At 43.1% G+C, this 25,649-nt stretch overlaps 1 protein-coding gene across 4 annotated transcripts in view; it reads left to right on the top strand.

The window, feature by feature from the left end:
- Nucleotides 1-25,649, top strand: part of AMOTL1 (angiomotin like 1) — a 149,960-nt gene that overhangs the window by 50,324 nt on the left and 73,987 nt on the right. The window contains exon 1 of one of the 4 annotated variants that reach the window (XM_045817879.1): nucleotides 2,845-3,115. The exons of the other annotated variants lie outside the window; for them this stretch is intronic. Within the exon in view, the coding sequence (XP_045673835.1) occupies nucleotides 3,067-3,115 (49 nt within the window). The 5' untranslated portion in view covers nucleotides 2,845-3,066. Of the gene's footprint in view, nucleotides 1-2,844; nucleotides 3,116-25,649 lie in introns of those variants that run through there. 4 annotated transcript variants of the gene reach the window in all.

Here is a 25,649-nt window from a genome sequence, read left to right as displayed (position 1 = left end):
ACACTGATGCTGCCTGACTGATGTGACTCTTTTGGTTGGGCATCACTCCGCAAACCAAAGGGATGTTTCTCTCTCACATAGGTGTTTCTCTTCCTCTCTTTCTCCTTCCCTTTCCCTCTCTCTAAAAATAAATAAATAAAATATTTTTTAAAAAAGAAAGAAAGAGCACACAGTCTGACTGGTTCACCAAGCTGCTAGTAAAACGGAATTCAGTTTTTATTGTAAACATGCCTGCCTTCTGTTTTGCCTCTACTATACGTTGGAATCTCCAGCCAGACATTCTGTGCAGTGTTATTGATGATCTCTTGCTAGTCAGATCCAAAGTCTTTTTCTCAGGCCTTAGTACCTGAACAATAGATTCAGGTATATTTGATGAAGAGGATTACTCATTTTCCATATTGATGTAGTGATTATTAATAGTTGAAGAAATTAAGGTGTATGGAGGGGAAAATTGGCCTCTGGCAGGTCTCCCTGCCTGTGCTGCCATGCATTTGACTCTTGTGTTACCACTTGGTATCAATTTGAAGAGTCTAGGCTAGGTCCACCTAATTGAATCAGAAGACTATTGAGTTTACAAGCTGTGCCTGTCACTTCATTAGGAGTCTAGGAATCTGTAGCTTTTGAGAGAGGGACCAAATTCCTAAAACTTCCCCTATCTTTCATGCCTTTAAACCTGCCCAGCTTTCCACCCTCTTCTTCCTCCTTCTTTCTCTAATTTTTTGTTGTGGGCATTCTCCAGGTAAACCCATCTTCACAGCTTCATTTTTTCCCTCTATATCTCTGTTCTCAGCTTCTCAATCAGAATCTTATTCCTTATTTCCTCTTGCTCAGAGGACAGTAAGCATCTTAACACCTTTCTCAGACAAGTTTCCTCTCTCAGCTCTGCTTCTTTCATCATTGGTCCAATGACCCATTCTTCTAAGAATGGTCCATTCTTCCTATGACCCAGGTTTAAAATATGGCTTAACTTGATTTCTTTGTTCTTTCTCCAGGATAGCCATCTAGTCCATGAAAAGAGTATAATATTGCTTCATAGCTATGGTATCTTTTTTCATTGCATTTGGTATCTTCAAAGATTTGGTACCCATATAGTATCTCTTCCTTTCCATCTCCTTTGCCCAGACTTCACAAGTTATTGCTTCCTGCAACTATTTCCCAGATTCTCTCTGCCTTACAGGGCTATTGGAGGGTTGGTTGAAATAATAACAGCAAGTATATGTGGAGCACTTACATGCATTGTGATATATATTCTATGTTTGTTACTTTATTCAGTCCTTACAACCACCCTGTGGGGCTTGGTGCTATTTTCATCATTGTGCAAACTGAGGTTTAGAGAAGTTAGGTGACTTGCTCAAGGTCACACAAATAGTGAGTGATTTGCACTGTGACCTAATCTGTGCCAATTTTGTTCCTGTGGATGCTTGTAATTGATAAATTCTGTTGCCTCCTAGGATATGGTATGGTATCTAATAGATGTCAATTAATACACATTCATTTCCTTCCTTCCTTCCCTCCTTTCACTGTCCACTACCTCTTTCCCAGTCTATACCCACATGCTGACTGCATCTGAGCTCCACCACCCTTCGGTGCTCTCCTTTCTTCTCTATTGAGACCTTCTTTCCACCTTTTGCAGGCATCTCCAGACCTTGTGTTGCTGCCTTCTTGTTTTGTTTGTGTAGCTTGTCTTCTTAAATAGATAATCTTTGAAGGGCTGAACTGTTTCTTTTGTGTGCTGTCAAGTTTTAGGATAGCTGACTTTAAATAGAGTAGGTATTTGGTAAATAATTGCTAAATGATTGCATTTGGCTTTATATTGAGAGGTGAGGTTCCTGAACTAGCTAGCCATCCTGGGAATCAGAACCGCAATTCACCAGGATTAAACTGGAGGGGAAAACTGCTTGCAGGCTGTTGTGGTAATTGTCACAATCCTAGCAGGAATGCCCTAAAGGAATCCTGGTCTAGTGAAAAGGCAAGGAGAGGAGAGGAACACCAGAGTGACATGCCCTGACTCTCTTATTAACGTCTCCCGCAACAGCTGTTCTACTACTAAATGGCCTCTCAATCTCTGAGCAGCAGAGCTAGCCCTTGAAAGCTAGTGAGAAATGTTAAGGTGGGTGGGGGTGGGTCTCTGCTCTCCAGCTCAAGGCTCCAAAGGTCTACCAAGTATAATTAAGAATAATAAGGTGGGTGAATAGTGTTACTTAGTCTGGCCTGATTTAGGAGTGGGGGAGAATCAGCAACATTTTCCCAGAATCACTTTCTTTGCCTCCACTCTGGCAGATAACAGCTTGGGGGTTTGTGGCCACAGGATGTACAGCTCTCCCAATACATTTAATAGCTAAGGCTGTAAGATCTGTTTTGGACCCTCTACTTGTCAAAGGAGCACGTCTTAGCAGCATGTCGCCCAATCTCAGCGTGTTGCAGAAGCATTGGGGCCTGGGGAATGCAAAGAGAAAAGTGTGTGGCCATTTTTCACCTGGAAATTCCACTTAAGAAAAAAAACCCTAAACAGAACCTAAACTGGTCTTAAAGGACAGATCAGGGAACCGATTTTTGACAGAGTTGGCCTGGTGCGAAGGAAGAGCAAGTCTAAGGAAGGGTAACTGGTCGGTCTAGCATTAAAAACCGCCGCAGTGGACAACGAGGGAGGATATCGCCTTCCTAAATCTGAGAGACAACGTCAGCTTGAGCTCCCGGCAATTTCAGCAGGCCATCTCGAGGACCTGAGGGGTGGCGGGAGCCTGCAGACGGGCTCTAGGGCCCAGCGGCCGGGCGCCGGGGCGGGGGTGGAGTGTAGGGTTACACTGACGGGCCAGACGACCCTCCCCGTCCCACGCTCTAGGAGGGGGGAGCGAGGGCGGAGGCGGGAGCGCGCGGGAAGCTCTAGGACCCAGGAGCGGTTGTCCGGTTTGGGGCTAGAGGTGAAGCCCTGGCCTTTCCCCTCTTCCTGCGTGAATGGGGCTGATTGTCGGGCGCCACTTCCCCGCGCTGCCCCACGCCATGCCCAGCGCGCTGCCTGGCGGCCGCCCTTTCCAACCACGGCAGTGAACTAGCCATGATCGCCTCATGTGGAGGGCAAAGTTACGCCGGGGAACTTGTGAGTCTGCGGTGAAAGGTAACCAGCCCGCACTCGGGATGCACCTCCGAGGCCTCCAGATCTCCCACTAGAGGGACCAGCAGTCCAGTGTGCCCTCGCCCCAAGCTGCTCGGGGCTGGGGGCTTCTCTTCGGGTCTCCCGGCTGAGATATCTGGGCTCGGAAAGACTTGGGCAGCCGGTTCGGCGCCAGGGGCCGCGAGTAAGCGAGCACCACCGGAACCTTACTCCCTTACCCAGATTTTTTTTTTTCCTTTTCCTTTCCTTCCTTTCTTTCTTTTTCTCTTTTTAAAGAGCAGAACTCCGTTTCCGCGCCACCCTCTAGGCCCCCAGTGCCAGCGGGGCGGGTCTTAGAGCCTCGTTGTCCCGTGCCCCTTCGGAGGCTGGGAAGTTGTGTCTGCGGCCGGGCCCTGGACCCCGGGGTGCGGGCGCGCCCCCGACGCGGAGGCTGGCCTTCCCTGAGGGGCCCTGCCTTACAGCTACACTCTCAGATGCGCGCACGGGTCTCCGGGCTGCCGACCGGGGAGGCGGAAAGCGGGTGGCGGCTGGCTGCTTCCCTCCGCGCCAGACAAAGGCGCGCATAGCCGCCCGCCAGACGGGCTGAGGAGCTCCCGGCCGGACCCTTCTTGCCGTCGGGGGAGTCCCGCCCTGGCCAATGGGGGCGACGGAAGTGTAGCGCCCCAGAGCCGAGGCTTGGATCACGTTAGCTACTACTCCTTTGTTCTCCCCAGACAAGTTTCTTTGACAGAAATAGGGGGGGTTACATCAGCTCTCCCTTACTTAGTGATGTCTTTAAAGGAGTCTGGTTGGGGGGGCGTATTAAATTTTCCAAGAACTGTTTTTCTTGGAATGTGACATTTGTGGCAGGAGAGAGATTGGCTTGTCGGTCTGTGACAGCCGAGAGGAGCCGAGGCCCTGCGCTTGTGTAGGGGCCGAACGTGCCGGGTAGTCATCCAAGCTGGAGGGCAAGGCGGTGGAGCTGTTGAGCCCCGGCGCGCACCCGCCTCGAGGGTCTTGGTAGTCTGGACCGCGCCTGCTGCGACGAAGACAAGTTTACTGGCTTCGAATCCCAGCCTGAGAATCCCGACTCCCGGCCCGCAGCTCATGCGCCTCGCCACGCCCTGCTCTCTCTGGTGTCTTGATTGTGGCGTGGAAGATGTCCTTTTCCATTTTTTGTTCGAAGGCTTTTGCTTTTTTGGCTTCATGTTGGTTTACTGTCTCCAAGTGGCAAATGCTTTGGAAAATGCCCGGCTTGCATGTCGATAACCTGGACTAGGGCCTCAGTAGACAGGGCCTCTGATCATGCAGCCTCCAGAGGGTTTGTGGTTTGGACCAACATTTTGGGCCCTTGGCCCCTCAGCTCCCTTTCCATCATGATACAGTGCGGACACGGTTGCCCATGATCCTCCTAAGCATATTATGAGTGGAGTTTTTGTACTGCTCCTAAAGTGCTGGGGAGTGGTGGCGGTGGGGTAGGGGGTGGGTAGAGAGCCATTTGTGATACCCGGGGGTGCTTTTGACTATCCCAAACAATAATGCTGCTTGCCATAAGCCAGTAAAACCAGAGTGGAAGGATATTAATAGCTACTGTTTCAAAAAATTCCTTCCATTTCGGGAAGTGAAAAGTCACGGCTTGAAATATTGAACAGTCACAGCGCTCTGCTTCCAAAATTGCCCCCTGGGTCCCTGCCAAACTAAGATTTCCTCTGGCGGCCCACCACTCCTGGATCTTGTAAGGTCCCTGTGGTGGTCAAAATCAGGTTAACAGGGGTCTCTCTAGATTACAAGTTATTGAAGAATCTAGACCAATGTGAAATTCATTTCCCATCACATTGTTCCGAGCACTATAGTGCCTTTAGTATGATTGCTCTCTATGGGAATTATATGGGAACAATACTTAAATAATCTTTGTTTTACAGAGGAGTAAAGGATTGGGAGCCACTGATTTGACCAGATGAAAAGGAGTAGGATTTGCCCTGGCTGGCGTAGCTCAGTGGATTGAGCGCGGGCTGGGAACCAAAGTGTCCCAAGTTCGATTCCCTGCCAGGGTACATTCCTGGGTTGCAGGCCATGACCCCCAGCGACCGCACATTGATGTTTCTCTCTATCTCCCTCCCTTCCCTCTCTAAAAAATAAATAAATAAAATACTAAAAAAAAAGAAAAGGAGTAGGATTTAGAGTAGAAGGCTTTAAAGATGTCCCTACTCTTCCTGGTGAGGTATGGTAGGGGAGTGTTTAGTTTTTAGAGAAATACATTTTCTTTCTTTAAAAAAATTTTATTTATTTATTTATTTATGTTTAGAGGGGAAGGTGGGGGTGGGAGAGAGAAAGAGAGAGAGAAAGAAACATCAACCTATCTGTTGCCCCTCTCAGGAGTCGCCAGGGGCTGGCCCACAACCCAGGCATGTGCCCTGACCAAAGATCAAACCAGCAACCTTTTGCATTGCAAAAGGATGCCCAGCCAACTGAGCCACTCTGGTCAGGGCTTGGAGAGATTCATTTCCAAGATAAATAAGAAAACCCTTGTAACTTCTGCAAGTGGATAGGAGGGAGAGGAGGTGCAGTACTTATGAAGTCCATTCCTCTCCCCATTCTTTTTAAAACAGACCCAAGTCTTGGTCTTTTAGGTTCTGTGCAGATGGAGAGTAAGACTACTAATATATGGAGAGGCATGTGGAGATCAAAGCATTTAAAAATACATCTTTTCATGGAAGCTAATGGGGAACTTTTGGTTTAAATGAGATTTTAAAGTGCTGTCATTAAGAAAGCACATGAATGCAGAAATGTAAGTGATTTTATGGGCAGGCACACTGCTGGTTAGAGTTGCAAATGTCTGCCCATGGCCAGTTAGTCTGGAGGTTTTTGTGGGTAGTGCTCTGCTTTTGTTGATGTCTACCCTAGTGGAGAAGTGTGGACCCAAGGCCTGGGGAAAGATGGCTGAACTATTGAAATTAGATAGCAGTCTGACTGGTGAGAGTTCTGCTGAAAAGTACAATCCCTAGGTACCAGCACTGTGTTTTTCACAGTACTTTGTGAAGGTGCTTTGAAAATGATAAAGTACTACAGCACCCCCCACCTTCTCTCCCACTGGGTGCCTGAAATTGCACATAGTACTGAACCTTATGTATACTATTTTTTCCTATATATACATACCTAAGATAAAGTTTAATTTATAAATTAGGCACAGTGAGAGGTTAACAATAACTAATAAAATAGAACAGTTATAACAATATACTATAATGAAAGTTATATGAATGGCTTTGGGGCCATTATTAAGTAAAATAAGGATTACCCCAACACAAGCACTGTGATACCAGAGCAGTCCATCTGATAAGGACCCTGCTAAGTGACTGATGGACAGGCAGTGCATAAATACACTGCACAAAGGAGTGATTCACGTCCTGGGTCGGGATGGAGTGGGTCGGCGCGAGATTTTTATCATGCTGCTCAGAACAGCGCCAAATTTTAAACTTACAAATTGTTTATTTTGGGGATTTTCTGTTTAATGTTTTCAGACTGAGGTTGAACAGGGATACCTCGGAAAGCAAAACCATGGACTACTGTATATAACGTAAGGCTTTTAAAAGAAAAAAATAATGACTGTGAAACAAGGGAATTGCTAGTGAAAATTGTAAAAATCTGAAAGATTTTCCAGGCCTATAAATGAAAAGGAGGTAACTTTGTAATCCCTGTTAGTATTTTTGATATACAAAATTCTCCAAAGTAGCAGCCCCTCTCCCCTTTAGTGTGGCTGTTTGCATTTTAAGTGCATGTAGAAGCTCAGACCAGGAAATTCTCTAGTGTTTTGAATAATTTTTTCCTATTTTTTCATTAATTTTAGTAGGTTCTTATATCCTAGAATCACTAGGCAATACAATACTTGGAAAGCAAGGAGTAATCTGGGGGACATATTTGATTATAAGCTTTGTTGGAAATAGTCTGAGGTTATTGAAGTTTTTGTTAGTTTGCTTAGCAATTAAAAATTATTTTGTTGGTTTGATTTTGCTTTGTCTTGGAGGAAAAACAAAATTTAAATCTTGGCCACTGTGGGCAGGTGAGGACACTGCGTGTGCTGGCAGGACACTGTGCCGGCCTTGTGTGTGGACTGGCACCATGCTGGGCTCTCCAGTTGTTGAGGCCCTTGGCCTCCCTTCTTGTGAAACCCGAGGACATACTCACTCCAGCACTGAGGACAGGATTCCTGGGCTCCCAAAGGGGCACATACATCAGGCATTGTGTTTGCTTTTATGAGGGGGATGGGGAAATAGCTCTAAGGTGTTAGGAAATATGTCCCTGTTACAAGCCTGGAGAATTGGACTTAACTTTTAAAAAAATGAAGTCACATGGCCCTACTGTGTATGTTTAAATCTGTGTTTGGGGCCCCACTAGCCATTAGTGTGCAGCTATATACATCTCTTTTATGTGTTTTGTTTTTAAGTAAAATGTCTATAGTTCACTTTTCAGAAAACTTTTAATTTTGAAGTGGTTACAGCTTTGTAGGAAGTTGCAAAAACAGTAAAAAGGTCCCCTGTGCTCTTCACCCAGTTCTCACCATTGGGAATGTCTTATATAACGGTAATATAATAGCAGAACCAGGAAACTGACATTGGTACAGTCCCTAGAGCATATTCAGATTTCCCAGTTTGACATTCATGCATTTGTGTTTGTGTGTATAGTTCTGTGCAGTTTTTTCACACACATAGATTCCTGTAGCCACCACCACAATGGAAGTTCAGGACTCTTTGGTTACCTCTAGGATCTCCCTGGTGCCAGCCCTCTGTAGTAACATCCATCTTCCTCCCACCCGCCCCCCTCTCTAAACCCTGGTGACCGCTCATCTGTTCTTCATCTCTGTAATTTTGAGAATGTTATATAAATAAAATCATGTGGTATGTGACCTTTTGAGATTGGCTTTTTCTCTCAGCACAATACTCTTGAGAGCCAACCAAGCTGTTGGATTTTCAATAGTTCATTCCTTTTTATTGCCAAGGAGTATTTCATGGTAAGGACATTCAGATTGTTTCCAGTTTTGGCCTCTTACTATTAGATAAATGCCCAGGAGTATGATTGCTTGGTTTTATACGGTTAGTGTATGTTTTAGTTTTTAAAGAAATTGCCAGATTCTTTTCCAGAGTTACCTGTATCATTGTACATTTCCATGAGCAATGTATGAGAGGTCCTGTTCTTCTGCATGCCCACCTGCCTTTGTGCATTATTCTAGCTGCTTCGATAAGTGTTCTGGTCTTATTGTAGTTTTAATTTGCATTCCCTAATGGCTAATGATGGTGAACATCTTTTTATGTGCTTATTTGTCAACTGTATTTCCTCTTTGGTAGATGTCTGCTATGTCTTTTGTCCATGTCCTCTCTGGATTGTTATTTTTTTTTTTACTATTGAGCTTTGAGAGTTCTTTATACATTTTAGAAACGAATCCTTTGTCATCTGTGTGGCTTCCACATTTTTTTTCAGTATGTCTTTTGTCCTTTTAACAGGATATTGTGCAGGAAAAAAGTGTTTTACTTTTGACAAAATCCAACTTATTGATTCTGTTTTCCTTCTGTGAATCGTGCTTTTGGTGCCACATCCACAAACATTTTGCCTAGGCCTATATCCCAAAGATTTTCTCCTATGTCTTCTTCCAAAAGTTTTGTAATTTTATTTTTATAGTCAAATAGTAGTTCATTTTTACCCTCTTAAGTATTTATATGTCTTAGTGTCGATCTAGTAGGTGCTTATTATGTTTTTAGAGCTTTGGAAGCTCACGGATGGATCAGGCAGGGCTCCTACCGGCAAGAGCTCACTGATTGGTGGGGCTGTGTGGACATTCCCATGTGTTAAATGCCGTAATGGAGACCGGGTGAAGAGCACTGAGTGGAGAGGGCTCGCTGTGGTCCAGGTGGTCAGGGTGGGCTTCCCTGGGCGTGCTGCCTGAGCACAGTGGGAGTAAAATTGGTTCTTTGGTCCAGTTTTTGGATATCTTTATTGCCACAGATTCTTCAGCATGGGCTACCCTGGTTCTTGAGCATATGCTGAAGGACTTAGGGTAACCCAAGTTGTTGATGACTATTTTTAAAATTGCATGTGGCATAATAGCTAAAAAAACTAAAATGCTTAAAACTATAGTTAAAACTCAGTAACGTAAAAGAGTATGAAAAAGGTTAAATAGATTTAAAGTTTGGATGTGTATTTTAAAAAGGAGATAGTATTTTGGACTGTTTAGGAAAAAGTAGATGTGGTTTGCTTCCTGGTCTTGCATCTTCCTTGCTATGTAACTTCAGGGAATTTGACATGCTGAAGTCTCACGGATAAAATGGAGCCAGTAAGAGTTCTTACCTCGCAAAGTGGCGTTGAAGGTGAAATGAAGTAATGTATATATAGCACTTAGCACAGTGCTGCGCACATTGAAAGCATTCAATAAATGCCTGCTACCATATTATTATTATTAATAGTATTATTAATAATATTATTAATATTATTTTATAGGAGACAAACAAATGGTTTTATAATGATGTTATGTGTATTCTCATATGTCTCCTTTCTTTGAGAAACTCGAATCCCAGTTCTTACTCATAGAAGTTTACCTTTTCACAGTTGGGAACACTGTATCGTGTACCAAGTATTATTTATTAAATGAGGTTAGAAGCCAGGATACTCTATTCACAATCCAGTACTGCCTAAAAAATATACCTTTTCCCACCTAAAACCAAGCTTTTTCTGAAGAACAACTTCCTCCCTGCCCCTACCAGAGGAGGTGGGTGGCGGGAGGTGTAGCTGCATTGTGAGCTAGTTCAGAGTTTATTACCTGAGGTTCAGGTGAGCCAGGACTCCTGTTACAAGGCCGTGCGTGTCCCAAACTTCACAACCCGCAGCTCCCTTTCCTTCCCTACACTGACCAACTTGTTCGTTTCCCAGAGGAAGTGGATTAGGCCTCAGATGTACAGTTCTCACTGCGCTGTGCTTCTCAAACATGGGTGAGCATCAGAATTACTGGGAGCGCTTATTTAAACACACACTGCTGGTCTCTACCCCCAGAGTTTCTGTTTCATTAAGTCCTGATGGGGCCTGAGCATTTGCATTTCTAACAAGTTTTGAAGTGATGTGCTGCTGCTGCTGCTGCTGCTACTGCTGTTCTGAGGACCACACTTTAAGGACCATTGTTTTAGAGTGTAGTTCTGGTTAAATTGGACCCAGACTAAGGTGCTTAACCCTTTGAAATTGAGTCTATTCATGTTAATGATTGAGATTGAAATAGATTGAGTTCTAAAGTTACTAGTTGATGCACATAACTATACTCTCTCTTTTAATCACTCTTTTGTGAATTCCTCCTTCTCAACCCCAAGTTGTCTTAAGACATGCCACATTAGGGTATATGGCTGTCATATGCAAACCATATTGCCTTAGCTAGTCACTTAACCTCTATAAGATAAATGTGTTTACTAGATATTTATATCCTAAGGTTATTCAGGTGTAAATGAGATATTGCATGTGAAAGGCATATGTAAGAGATAAAGCATGGTGCAAAATCAGCTTTTTATTATTTTGTGAGATCTCTATTTGCCTTTGGAATAGTGTCCAAAGGGATTTGAGGATGGACTTGCCTCTCCTGATACTGAGTTTTGTTGCTGCTGGGGAGACTTGGTAAAGGTCACATAGATTCAGGGGTGTTATGGAGGGTATCCTGGATGGACCATTGGACTCGGGGCTCAGAGTGCTTTCCACACATGCATTGGAGGCACACTGATGTGTAGTTGTAGCAATGACCAAAGAAAAAAGAACCCAGTGCAGGAACACAGCATGAGCAGATGCTGGTCAATCAAGAGATTCAGTTTCCTTGCAGTTGAGAAATATAATTCTATTAAGTTCTTTTTTTGGTCGCTTAGGACAGATGTGATATGACCCCCATCATTTTTTTTTAAAGTATAGGCCTACTGTGTTCACAGTAACCACTAGCCAGATGTGGCTATTTAAATTAATTAAAATTAAAACTAAAAATTCAGGTCCTCCATCATATCAGCCACAATTCAAGTACTTAACAACCATTTCCATCGACACAGCAAGTTCTGTTGGTCAGTGCCATTCTAGAGAGATGCCAACTCTGTTTGTCTGGGGGCAACATCATTGGGTTTCATACAATGGGACAGGAACACATTTTTGAGTGAGATATATCTCTTCTTCCTCCCTTGGAAGTCTGGTGTGGACCCGATTAGGAGGAACACCAAAGGGTGACTAGTGTATCTATGTCAACCTCATTTTGCCAGTTCTGTCTTTGGAAGCTCAGTCAGCGAGGCATTTGAGTTACGGTGGAGATGGAGTTTGCCAGGATAGCAGGCTGTTATCAAGAGGTATCTACAGTGTTTAGTAATGTCTGAGGCTTTGGTTTAGTTCATGGGATTCTTCCAGGGATCTGGTGCTTCAGAGAAGCAAATAGAAATGCTAGGGTGGATTTAGCCTTCTCCTGGAGAGGCTGTGAGGCCACCTGCACTCCTCCACCTTGGGTCTGTTCCACTGTTGAACCAGCCTTTGTCAAGCAGAGGCAGGGAGCTGGCCTTGCTCATCTTGCCAGTCCGGGCTTGCTCAGATACCATTCCACACTGCGTCATCCTAACAGGTGCCTCCTTTGGAAGTGTTCTGTAAACTGTAAAGTTCTTTTCCTCACTTACCCCATATCCAGTCAGTCATCAGGTTGCTGCAGTTGATGTCCAAAGTAATTCTTGCATACCTTCCCTTCCTTTGTGTGTCTACAACCCAGCCTGTCTCCTGGACTATTGTAATAGCCACATAACAGGTCTTCCTACTTCTGTTCTCTCACACTCCTTCTGAAATACTCTGTCCTTCCTTTTTTTCCCTTCTTTCCTCTACCTTTTCCTCCACCCTTTCAGAACAGGCAGAGCAAGACTAGGATGAGAGATATCTTGTCCTCCAGGCTCACTTTGCTTCCTGTGTGAGGTGGGCTTTGCCCACACCCTGTGGCTCTGTGCAGGGAAGAAGGGAGGCCTCTCACCTTCAGCTACTGCTTCTCAGCTGTAAGGGCTACTCCAGATGCTGTGACCCCCGAAAGCAGGGGTGAGGCAGGTCCTTCCTAACGTGAACTTATATGGTTTTTGTGAAGGGCTCTGAGAACCAAGTTTCTTATGAATGAGCCCCCTCTATCTGGGAGATTTGGGGAAAGAAGAGAATATGAAATTCTCTGGCAAGGCCCTCTGTCCTGAGGTACAAATCCCTAAATATCATTGTGCGTGCTTTCCTAGTCAGGGGAAAAGGTTGAAAGATAGAAGGGCAGACAAGATTAACTGTCTGGGATCTTGTTTGAGGAATGGGGGATAAAGATGAAGAAAAATAGAAAAGGAGACTAGGAAACCTGCTTTTTTGGAATTATGGACACTAGGGACGCAGCACCTAGGGGACAGTGGTAAATGCACCGCAGAGCACGTGTGACACCAGTTTAGTTTTGGAAAAGAGAGACATCTCTGGCTCCGTTAGCTAGAAGCGTACAGGAAAATGTCTTCTGAAATCACAGTAAACTTAAATTAAGACACCTGGGAAAGTAGTAATGTAAACGGTATCACAAAACCAATCACACAGACCTTGAAGACAGTGGGAGTATCAGATAATAATGAGGGAGTTATGTTTTGTTAAAAGACATAATCCTGTCAGGCTTACCTTGCAGGACGGTGCCTGACCTGGTAGACCCAAAATGAGCAATGGTGGCATGAAAGTGAGTAAATTTACTTTAGCTAACTTTCATATTTGATCCTTTGAAATACTTCTCAAAAAAATTAAAGGCCCTTGCCGGTAGTTCAGTTGGTTCGAGTGTCATTCACCACTCAGGACACATGTAAGAACCAACCGATGCCTGCATAAATGGGTGGGACAGCAAATCGATGTTTCTGTCTCTCTCTCAAAAAAAAATAAATAAATAAATGAGACTAATTTTTTTAAAAAATTAACAATGTAGGGTCTAAAAAGTTCTGCTCCAACCTATGGATTATTTTAGTCCTGGACTTAGAGAAAAAATTTTCTGAAATTCTGAACTTTCTTACCTTCAACTTTCTCCAAAATAAATTCTAGGAACTTGGACAGGGGGGCGGGGGGGGGACCTGAAATAAATACAAATGTTTATATTCAATAGCATTTATTAAATAACTAAGGTCACGTTATTAGTTTAGGAACATCAAATGGGTTATATGTAATTAAGCTTGGTCATGAAGTGAACAGATTTTGTAGTATTGAATTTAATAGTTTATTTGGGTAGCTACCACAAATACTCTAATTGAATTTATTCTAAATATTTTTACTTTTTCTTAGGGAAGGTACATGTTTGAATATTAGGGAATGTGACATTTCTTGTTTTGGACAGAATGTAACTCAGGCAAAAATTTGAGTATGGGAGCAATCACTTCTCAGTAAGTGTGCATTGAATGAGTAACTCTGGATTGTACAAGTCATAAGTGGAGAATCTGGTGAGAGTGCAAAAACAGAATACAGTTTCTCTATCTGATTTTCTCCTCCATCTGGCCTTTAAAGGTCTGTCATATGCCTGGCACTGGACTAAATGTGGGGTATATGCCCTTCGTTCCTGTGGAATTTACGTTTTAAAAGGGATGGAGTGAAGTACGATGTTAGAGAACAGAAGGCAGATGAACTGGTTTATTCTACTCTGAGAAAGGCCCAGAAATGATTTAAAACTGCCTTTCAAGTACCCTGTCTTCACTGTGAACTGATTAGGAGAAGGTGGGTTTAAATCACAGGCATCATGACTTCTAGAAGTATGGAGGTGTCCTCTACGGGGGAGCTTAGGAGGATACAGCTGCAACCAAAGAATTACTAGATGTGTGGGGGTGTCTCATTCTAGAGATCTCTTTAAAATGAGTAAGTATGACTTAACATGGTCCTGTCTGATTGTGGGACATGGGCCTAATGGGCTAGTTGTGATGTGTTTTTCTGTGGAGCTCAATAGTTAACACAATCAGAAACGTAGATTCACTTCCCGCCTACACCACTCACTGGCTTTCTAATTCTTGGACAAATTACTTAACTTCTCTGTCCAGTAGTTTCCTCATATGTTAAACAGAGATAATAGTAATACCTACCTCAAAAGATTATTGCAAGGAACCTATGTATTATGTGAATGAAAACATGTAAAGTGCTAAGAACACTATCTGACACATTGAAAGCGTTATGTGTTAACTGTCATCAGTGTTCCAGTTTCTGTTGCTGTGTAACAAATGGCCACAAATCCTAGTAGCTTCAAACAACCATTTAATCATGCTTACAGGGTCTGTGGGTCTGGATTTCACGCAGGGCACGGTAGAGGTGGCTTGTTTCTGCTCCCTTGTCCCTGGGACTTCAGGTGGGAAGGAGGCTGGAGGGAGGCTAGTGGGTGGTTTAGGATTGGGTCATGTGGAGACTTCTTTATTCGCATATCAGGTGCCCAAGCAGGGATGACCAGAAGGCTAGGCTTGTACACTGAGCATCTGCAAGTGGCCTTTCCACCTGGCTTGGCTTCCTCACAGTATCAGGCTAGTCACTTTGTTTATCCACACAGATCTCCATTGAAAGAAAAAAAACAAACAAACTTCAAGCTCATCAACACAGCAGTGAAATTGAGGCTCAGGTTGATGATTTTCGTGCTGATTCAGACCTGGATTCAGGATCTCTAGAAATGTTACATTATGCCCTTATCACATTGATTCAGACTTATTTTCAGAGAATTATTGAGTTATTTGTTGCACTGCACACTAGAGAACTGTTCTAATGGGTCTTCTGGTCAACTGGTAGTGCTGTGTATCCTGAAGTGAGGTCAGCTGTTTCTATTCTTTTATCTTTCATCTTATTGGTCAGGCCATTATAAGACTCACTGTTTGAAGGATGAAAATAGCTTTTAAATTGCCACCTGTGTTATGATTTCAAAGCACTGGGCTTTCTCCCACTTTTGGTAGCAAAGGGGTCCGTTTCTCCTCCATGGCCAGTGAAAGGGATAGATTCACCACAGTAGATGCAGAGAAGAGATGTAGAGTTCACATCTTGACCTTCTCCTGTTACACCACAGAGGGATGAAAGTTATGGAACAAAAGTGTCCCTGAAGAGGAGAGGTTTTTTTCTTACCTGTATTACTTAGTACAGAGAGCCTCTCCTCCCACTCCCAGTAACTACCCTGTTGTCCTTCTGTTTGAAGAGGGAGCCTCTTGGCAGCTGAGGGTATTCTGGTTAGAGTCCTGATACCTTTTCCAGGCCCTCCTATCCCTAAACCTGAATGCCAAGGTGGCCAGACGAGTCAGGAGTTTTCCTTCCTTCCTTCCTTCCTTCCTTCCTTCCTTCCTTCCTTCCTTCCTTCCTTCCTTCCTTCCTTCCTTCTTTCCTTATTAGCAGGACCACAACATTAGGCTTATTTTCAGAGAAATTGTATATTTAAGACTTTCCTCATTTCAAATTCTTGGAAAGTTGAAAATGTAATTTTAGTCTAGTTTGTCAGCTGAACAGTCTGACCTAAAAACCTCTAAAAGTTTTCATCTCTGATGTGCTTGAGCATCTTGCTGTTTTTTCTTTTAAAAGCTTGCTGGTTTGATCATCTCTTGGAAGTGAATTTTAGAGCCATGATTCCTGTTCCTTTTCCCTGGAACTAAAAAGAAGCTAGAATTTACTGAGCACTTACCATATGCTGGTACACTATTTACAGCCCTCTCTGCTGTCTCACTTAATCTTCATAAGAGCCCTACGTAGTAGGTCCTGTTACCACCCCCATTTACTGAGAAGGTAACGGACACCAAGAATAAACTCATTTGCTCAAGTTCACAAAACTCATAAATGATAGACTCTGGATTCTTGCATAGTTTAAGCAGCCGATCTGCCAAAACAAAACAAAAAGCATGGCACATGTTTTTTTTCCATTTAGAAGATATTTTCTCCTTTATCTTTTTTATTCTTTAAGTCTTTCTAATACTCCAGCCCTTTGGCTTGACAACCTCGTTCTCTTCTCTAAAGTCATCATGTCTTAACATCCTTCCCTTTGTCCAAGGATTGTCTGCCTTCCTGCTGAGCAAGTTATTGCAGTTTATTTTCTCCCCACTTCCTAAAAGTAATCTCATGGAGACGTTTTGCTAGTGAAGTGTCATTGTAGCTTTGTATTCCTTTTTATAAAAAAAAAATTCCTTGAGGGCAAGAAGATGCATTCATGTGCAGGTGTTTTCTGGAGGGACTGCTACCTCTCTTCAGATGCATTTTGTTTAATCAACAGGGTCCATTCATCTGACAGTGTTCCAGCCGTGCCCTCCAACAAAGGGCCTCTGTGTGCCTTCTTTAAGTTCGCTGACTTCCGAGGGTGGGGGGCATCTTCCTTTGCCTAGGCAGGGAGGTGGTAACTCAGTTGTAATTGGTTTCCAGCCATTTTCATCCTAAAGTTTTCCTTAAGTTTCATATCTTTTGGTCTCTTCCCTATGGCAGAGGCTATATAATATAGAACAGCGTTTCTCAAAGTGTGGTCTGTAGAACCTTGAAGGTTTCCGAGACCTAAAAACGATCTTTGTAATAATCCTACGACACAGGAGCCCTTTTCCTCTGTAGACATCTGTACCAACTGTGCAGAGCGATGCTGGGAGCACTGCCCGTGCCTGCAGTGCGTCAGAGCAATGGTCAGTGTGCTCCTCACGGGCACACAATGCCAAAAGCCTGTTGTTCACTCGTGCTCCTGTTGGAGCAGTACAAATAATTAATTTTAATAAGTCTCGGACCTCAAGTACATCCTTTTAATGTCTGTATAAAGAAATGGAAAGTACATATGAAGTGCTTCTGCTGCAATCTGAGGAAGAGTATTTGTGTGACAGAGAGGTGAGCTTAACTTTTTTTTAAGTTATATTTTATTGATTATGCTGTTACAATTGTCCCAGTTTTTTCCTCCTTGCCCCCCAGCCTAGCACCTCCCACTCCTCAGACAACCCCCATACCATTGTTCATTGTCCATGGCTGGTAGTGTAAGTTCTTTGGCTACTCCATTTTCTGTACTCTACTTTACATCCCCATGGCTATTCTGTAACCGCCTATTTGTACTTAATCCCTTTACTGCTTCACCTATTCCCCCCACCCCCTCCCATTTGGCAACCATCAAAACTCTCTCCATATCCATGATTCTGTCCCTGTTCTTGTTTGTTTAGTTTGTTTTTTAGACTGAATTGTTGATAGGTATGTATTTAATGTCATTTTATTGTTCATAGTTTCTATCTTCTCTTTCTTAAAGAAATCCCTTTAACATTTCATATAATAAGGGCTTGTTGATAATGGACTCCTTTAGCTTTTTCTTGTCTGGGAAGCTCTTTATCTGCCCTTTGATTCTAAATGATAGCTTTGCTGGGTAGAGCAATCTTGGCTGTAGATCCCTGCTTTTTATGACTTTGAATATTTCTTGCCAGTCCCTTCTAGCCTGAAAAGTTTCTTTTGAGAAATCAGTTGGCAGTCTTATGGAAACTCCCCAGTAGGTAACTGATTGCTTTTCTCTTGCTGCTTTTAAGATTCTCTCTTTATGTTTAACCTTGGGCATTTTAATTATGATGTGTCTTGGAGTGAGCCTCTTTGCATCCATCTTATTTGGGACTCTGTGCTTCCTGGACTTGCATGTCTATTTCCTTCATCAAGTTAGGGAAGTTTTCTTTCATTATTTTTTCAAATAGAGTTCCAGTTTCTTGCTCTTCCTCTTCTTTTGATGTGGTTGTGCAAGGAGCTGAGCCGTGTTTACTTATGCTGCCATGTCGACTAGAAGTCTTAAGGTTAACTTTTTTTGTGGAACAATATTTTCACTGAAAGAATAACTGATGATAGTTATTCTGAATTGGGTATTTGGTAAGTATTTTATCAAAAATGAATAAAGGGAGCCTGTCACTTCAGGAAAACCAGTGGACAGTATTTGTTGCCAATGATAAAATTGAAGCTTTCAAGTGCAAATTAGAATTTTGGAGAAAACCCACATTGGCCACTGTTACCTTGACAGCTTCCCGATACCATGTAAAAGACTCTCCTGATGATTGCGACCCATGGTGTGTAAACAGATACGGTTTTGTGGATATCACACTTTCAATTTCTCACCATATAGGAGATCCGCATACTTCAGAGAACCATTTTTTCCCAAATGACCAATGTATGAAGTTACAAAATCCTGCCTGGGCAAACAAAGCTCCCTTCAAAGTGAAAGATGCACCGATAGATTTTGATGTAATAGACTATGGGGGCAGACCCATGGCATGCTTTTATATTTCGCATTGCAGCTACCTTTGAGTAATTGCCACTGTTGAGTTTTGGTGTAGTCTCAAATAATAGGCACAATTTTCTGAAACAGCTATAAAAATATGCTTTCTTTTGCCAACTATATATTTGAATGAGGCCAGATTTTCTTTATCTACTTTAACTAAAAAATCATATAGAATACATTGACAGCAGAAGCAAATATGAGAACACAGCTGTCTTCAATTAAGCCAGGCATTAAGAAATTTGTAAGATTATAAAACATATAAAAATATAAAACAGTACTCTTCTCTCTGATTTTTGTTTTAGAAATGAGTTTCATAAAAGTATTTTATGTAACTTATAATAGGTTTATTGTTATTTGAAATGAATGAACATGTATTTTAATGTTTCTCAGTTTTAATTTCGAATACAATAAATGTTGTTAGATATGGCTCCCATGAACAGAAGCTCATTGGGTCATCAGTAATTTTTAAGTGTGTAAAGGGGCCCTCTAACTGAAAAGCCTGAGCACTGTTGGCATAGGGGTACAGACCGTGAACTCTTGGAGCTAGACTAGCTGGCTTGAATCCTGGTCTTGCCCTTTACTAACTGTGTGACTTTAGACAAATTACCCTCAGTGCCTTTGTTTCCTCATCTGAAAAATGAGAATAACCTTCACAGAGTAATTATGAGGATTAAATGAGTTAATGTCAATTACTCAGAACAGTGCGCTTCACCTAGAAAATTCTCAACAGTGTTTGGTTACCCCTTTCCAAGGCTTCCTGTTGATACTTCTCCAGAACATTTTATTGTACAGCATGCCTCCCTCTGTTTTCCCTCTCAGCATCCTGGCTGATTATAAATTAGGGGTTCTTACACTGGGGTTTGTAGTGAACGCTATGCATTCTTCTAGACCATCGATTTTCAACCTTTTTTCATCTCAATGGCATGCGTAAACTAGTAGTAAAATTCTGTGGCACACCAAAAAATATATCTTTACTGATCTTACCAAAAAATAAGTATAATTTTGATTCATTCACACCAGACAGCTGTTGTTGTATTGACTGTTATCCATTCTTTATTTGACAGTCTAAGAGGAAAGAGGTCAGTAGTCCTTTCTAAATAGTCAGGTGTTGCATGTTTTAAAAATTCTTGTGGCACACTGGTTGAAAATTGCTGTTCTAGATCTAGAGAGAAGCTCTGTAGCTCTTGACAGATTCTTTTAAAGGGGTATTTATGATCCAAAACAAGAAGGCCAAAGAGGGGGAAGAGGCAAGTGCAGCCCCTGCACACAGTCCTAGATCCAGTGTGTGTGCTCTGAGAGGGGTGCCGACCCTGCTGTCCCAGCTTGCCACTCCACGGGACCTTGAGCCCGCCTAGGTCCCTGCATTTCTGCACTGTTCGGCAATTGTCTGCTCTCCACATCTGTCTCCCTCACTAGCCTGTCAGATCTGGGTCCCCATACCAGGTACTACCTGGCCCATGGCAGATGTTCAGTGTCCTTTATCTCTGGAATGAATGCATGAACAAATGAGTTACTAATTTCTGCATTTTGCCGCTGATCCAATTCACAAGCCCATGACCCTTCATAACTCATAGGAGTTATAAGGATCCCAAATACTATCACAGATACCTTGGTGTTTTAAAAATATCACTGAAATTCTGTGGAATACTTTGGAATAGTCAAACTTGAGTTTGCATCTCAAACTTACAGCTATGAGCTGTGTGAGCCAGGTCATGTCATTCTGGCTTTTGTTTAGGTAAAAAAGAGATAATGGAACCCAATTCTCAGAGTTATGAGGATTTTTCTGAGGGTCCATCTCGATAACATTACTCCCTATGCCCTCCTTCCCCGTGGTTAGGTAGCTGCTCGTCTTACATGACTGGGGTAATTGGCCGTGTGATTTTTGAGTTTCAGATCTAGCAAGCATTCATCATTGATGGTAGGCAGCTTCACGGGCTTTTTTCTGATGTTGAATTAGAGGTTGATTTTGGTATAATTGCTTTGTTTTTGTATCTGTATAACAGTATTTTACTTGTGACCCAAATAGCCATATTCCCTTACCAGCCATTCAGGTTAGCCATTATGAATATAGGGCACTAAAACTATTGACTTCAAATCTGAATTTATGAAAAAATTAAAAACTTACACACAGGCAGTTCCAGCCAAGATGGAGGCATAGGTAGAAACCCTTCGTTTCCTCACACAACCAAGAGGAGGATAACAACCAATCTAAAAACTATAAACAACCAGAAGTGCTACAAAATCAAACTGCATGGAACTCTGACAACCAAGGAGTTAAAGAAACAGTCAACCAGCTCAAACACACCAGTAAGACAGTGGACGGAGAGAACCTGAGGCAAGGCGGTGGACCACATGGGAGGAGCTGACTCAAAGGGAAACTGAGACTCAGAGCTGACTGTGGACATGGTGGGGGTTGCTGAGGTGGGAGAAACTCCCAGTCTCACACGAGTTGGTTGGAAAGCAAAGCAGGGCTAGAGTCCAGCAGGCGAGCTGCATTGTTCCCTCTCTGGCACCTCCCCCACCCCAGGCAGCACCACAGTGAAGCAAGGAGGGTTGCTTCACCCTGCCTGGGTGAATACCTAAGGCCCCGCGCCCCCTTACAACTTAACAAGTGCACCAAGACAAAGAAATAGGGCCCAAATAAAAGAACAGAGTAGAGCCTCAGAAAGAGAGCTAAGCGATGAGGAGATAGCCAACCTATCTGATGTGGAATTCAAAACATTGGTAATCAAGATACTAACAGAACTGAATGAGCTTGGTCGAAGAATGAAAGAACAAGTAAAGGATACTCAAAATGAAATGCAGGAAAATATTTAAGGAACCAACAGTGACAGGAAGGAAATCAGGACTCAAAGCAACAATTTGGAACAGAATGAAGAAACAAGAATTTAAAAAAAAATGAGGAGAGGCTTAGGAACCTGTGGGGCAGCTTTAAATGTTCCAGTATCTGAATCATAGGGGTGCCAGAAGGAGAAGAACTACAGAAAGAAATTGAAAGCTTGTTTGAACAAATAGTGAAGGAAAACTTCCTGAATCTGGCAAAGGAAATTGACTTCCAGGAAGCCCAGGAAGCTCAGAGAGTCCCAAAGAAATTGGACCCAAGGAGGAACACCCCAAGGTGGAACACCCCAAGGCACGTCATAATTACATTATCCAAGATTAAAATTAAGGAGAGAATTCTAGAAGCAGCAAGAGGAAAGGAGAGTTACCTACAAAGGAGTTCCCCTGAGACTAGCAGCTAATTCCTCAAAGGAAGCCTTGTAGGCAAGAAGGGGCTGGAATGAAGTATTCCAAGTCATGAAAGGCAAGGACCTACATCTAAGAATGCTCTATCCAGCAAAGCTATCATTTAGAATGGAAGGGCAGATGAAGTGCTTCCCACATAAGGTCAAATTAAAGGAGTTCATCATCACCAAGCCCTTATTATATGAAATGTTAAAGGGACTTATTTAAGAAATTGAAGAAGATAAAAAACTATGAACAGTAAAATGACAACAAAATCACAACTATCAACAAGCAAACCTAAAACAAAAACAAATACTAAGCAAAAAACTAGAACAGGAACAGAATCAGGGAATATCACATGGAGGGTTTTCAGTGGGGAGGGGGAGGGGAAGAATGCAGGGGAAAGGTACAGGGAATAAGAAGCATAATCGGTAGGCATAAAATAGATGGGGAGAGGTTAAGAATGGTATACAAAACAGAGAAGTCAAAGACCTTATATGTACAACCCATGGACGTGAACTAAGGGGAGGGAATGCTAGAGGGTTGGGGTGTGCAGGGCAGATGGGACATAAAGGGGGAACTATTGGGAAAACTGTAATAGCATAGTTAATAAAATATACTTAAAAAACTTAGAGCGTTCTTCACTTTATCCAAGGACTCAGTGTAGATTAGTTGGTTTGTTTTAGAAAATATCTCCTTTACTTACTCACCATTATTTAGATTCATGGAATCAACATATTTTGGTGTAAAATGAGATCTATTTACCAAACAGCTCACCACAGCTTTTCAGGAGTGCGTGTGCAGTGCAAGGGCCTGCGCGCCGGAGGAGTACGGGCTTCTAAGCCTCATTCCGCACTCAAATCGACTGCAGAGGGCCTGAAAAATTCATTTCTGGCCAACACTTGTGGAAAAATCCTTTTCTGCTCCACATTTGTGGAATTCCGGTATTATAAGTCCGACGTGGGGGATTGGAAGTAACATTTTTTACCTGTTCCACAACTGGCAGACACAGCACAGGTTTGGGAATCACTGTGAGAGTGGAGATGCCATCAGGAAAACTGTGCAGCCAAATGGAAGGGATGAGGAAGGGGCTTCAGAAGTTGCTTTACTGCTTTGTTCTGGTGATTGGCAGGAGTATGCTGTTATTAGTGTTTATAATGAGTGACACAAATAAAGTAGTCCTGGCTCCTCTGCCTCATATATGCAGGGGAGGAAGCTCTGCCGGTACCTTCCCCCATTGTCCACAAGCAAGAGCATTTCATTTAAACTCCCCCGATATTAATGTAAGAAAGTAGGCAGGGAAAGAGGGTTGAGGATGAAGTGAGGGATTCTTGAGGGCTTTGGGAAGGCAGAGTAAAAATGGCCTTCTTGTTGGAAGGGCTGTGCTGCTGGCTAGTTCTATGATGCTGGGCATCCCCCAACCTCCGTGAGCCTAGTATCCATATCGACAGAATGGGAATGGGGTGGTGATTATTAACGATAATTTTATATCATCCCAGCACCTACTAGACCCTCAATAAATGATAGCTCCTGCTATTATTGATTGTATTCATATTGCTAAAGGGATGTTTAGTTTCTGGGGGAATATTGGTTACCTTAAATTATGTAGTTCATTTGGAGCCGATTTTGACTTCTGAGAGGGGTGAGTGTGGTGAGGAGAAACTTACTTGTCTCTTGAGAGTCCCCGTCCCTGTGAGATGCTGCCAGGCAGACGCAGCGCTGTCACTTAGCTGTCACTTAGCTGTCAACAACAGGCGCTGAGGGGATCCGGAAAGCTGGAGGAGTCGGGTGGCAGGCCAGAGTGTCTGAACCGCTCCTCCCCTCCGTGCGGGTAAGAGACGGACGAGCTTGGAGGAGCAGAATTGTGCATTCACGTTGTCGTTTTATGCGGTGGGTTTATTTCAAGGCTTTTCATCCTATTTGTTTTCCTTTGTTCAAAAAATATTAAGTATATACTGTCTGTATACATATTTAAATGTGTACTGTCTGTATACATGTGATGGAAACATGTTTAAGCACTGGAGCTTACCCACTAATAATAATTTTTCTTAGCGGAAACATCGTGTGTGCCAGGGCCACCCAAAAGAGTACCTTCTTGGTCCTGAGATGGTTATAAACAAATACGTTTAAAGATTATTTAAACTTCAGATATTTAATTAATATAGGGCTTATTTACTAAACCTTATCTGAGTCAATGAGTCCTAGAGATCCCCTGTTCAGTATAGTGCCTATACTGACCATACTTTATTGTGTACTTAAATTATGTAATTACGTTGTGTTCTTACCACACATACACACAATAAACAGGGCAGGAGGAGACTTTGGGAAGTGATGGATATGTCTGTGGTCTTGATGGTGGTGATAGTCCCGCGGGTTAGCTTTTATCCCCAGACTCATGGAGTTGCATATGCTAAATGTGTGCACCTCTTTACATGTCCGTCATACCTCAGCAAAGTAGTTTTAAAGAGACACTTCAGGAAGAGAATCTCTGGAGTCTAGGTACTTCTAGTTTTAGCAAATTTAAGTACCAAGTATATCAACACGAAATAGGAATTTTGATGTTTTAAGTATGCTTTGACTCAAGATATTTAAATAACCTTTGGATTTTATGTTCAAATCCAATTTTTAAAAATTATTGCCTCTTTGTAGATAAAGTCCTTTCATTTTGGATAGTGTCACTGTGTGGTACTTCCTGTGACTCTGTGTGGTCTTCCCGTGACTCTGATCGGCAAGCCTGGGATGATTTCTCTTTTCACGGTGGGGGAGCACATGCCCTCCCTGGTCTCCAGGCTCTCCTCCTGCTCCCAGACGTGTGAAGGACGCAGGAGCCAAGGGCGGCACTGAGGCGCGGCACTGAGGCACGGCCCTGGGCAGAGTTGCACAGGTGGAGTGGGACCAAAGAGCACCTTCCTGTAAATTTGAGTTTGTGTCCAAGCTATGAAATGCCCCCGATGTACTTACAACCTCATGTACGAAGCCCCTGCGGAAACTGGGTCAGGGTTCACTTGTACTTTACCTGCTTTAGCACTAGATGGCTTTTTTCCTCCCCCAGTTGCTTTTACCAGCCTTGGTCTCCTGAAGAGTTTGAAAGTGACAGACTCACCTTTGAGTTAAGCTCTGTAGAATTAAGAATATGTTTATAACTGGTTATTTTTAAATGGATCTTAATTCCACTAATATTTATGGAGTGCCCATTTTGAGGTACAAACTGCTAGGTCCTGCGAAACTCGGCAGACAATTCACTGAGTCAGTAAGTATGTATTGAGCACTTACTACGATCTTATTTCTACTAGGAACTGAGGAGGAAAAAACCTAGAGACATTGGGATTTAACATTTTTTGGCATAAATACGCACGACAGGAGATGGGAGCACCAGTGGGTGGTATCTGAGAAGGGGAGTGGCACATGCACTGGGGGAGGAAGGTAGGTGGCTCCCTGGAGGAAGTGGCAGTAAGGCAGAGCATCAGAAGACATCCAGAGTCGGCATTCATGTTTCGGCATTCAGTGTGTGCCAAAGCAAGAGTTTCCCTGACTCACAGGGGGGAAAGGCCCTCCAGCTGGAGGAAACTGGGAGAACTGCCAGTGTTTCTGTAGGGTTTGTGCAAAGGCGATAGACATGAGCTGCTATAATTCAAGGCAGATTGTGCAACGTCATGTAGTGCTTGACATAAAAACAATGCGGTATTCTTAGAATGGGAATCAGAGTAATATATTTTAAATTTAAGTCTTTATATCAGTTGGAAGGTTAACAGTTAAGCAAAACAGGAATTTGCTGGGAGTATATTGAGCAGCTCATAAATTAACGGGAAGGTTCAGAAAACAGACAGGGACCTGTGTGAAGACACCACGCACCCAGCGGCTTGTGCTGTGAGGGTGGGGCCCACCACGGCACAACTGCGATTCCTGGACTCCTGGTGCACTGTCACTGCAGATGATTTGTCCGTACCCTTTGTCTTTGTGACAGTTCCTCTGGATTCGGGGTCTCCAGGTGGAAGCACCAGCTGACTGAGCTCAGGTTGTCCTAACTGCTAGAGCAGGGGGAGGCAGACCTTACGGTGGCGGTGGCAGGTAGAACCTACCCCTAAGGCTCACACA

This window comes from Phyllostomus hastatus, unplaced genomic scaffold (genome assembly GCF_019186645.2).
Source record: "Phyllostomus hastatus isolate PE091 unplaced genomic scaffold, TTU_PhHast_1.1 phas_scaffold_317, whole genome shotgun sequence".
Taxonomy (NCBI): domain Eukaryota; kingdom Metazoa; phylum Chordata; class Mammalia; order Chiroptera; family Phyllostomidae; genus Phyllostomus; species Phyllostomus hastatus.
Note: the sequence above shows the minus strand (reverse complement) of the source record. Positions and strands in the feature narration are given on the sequence as shown.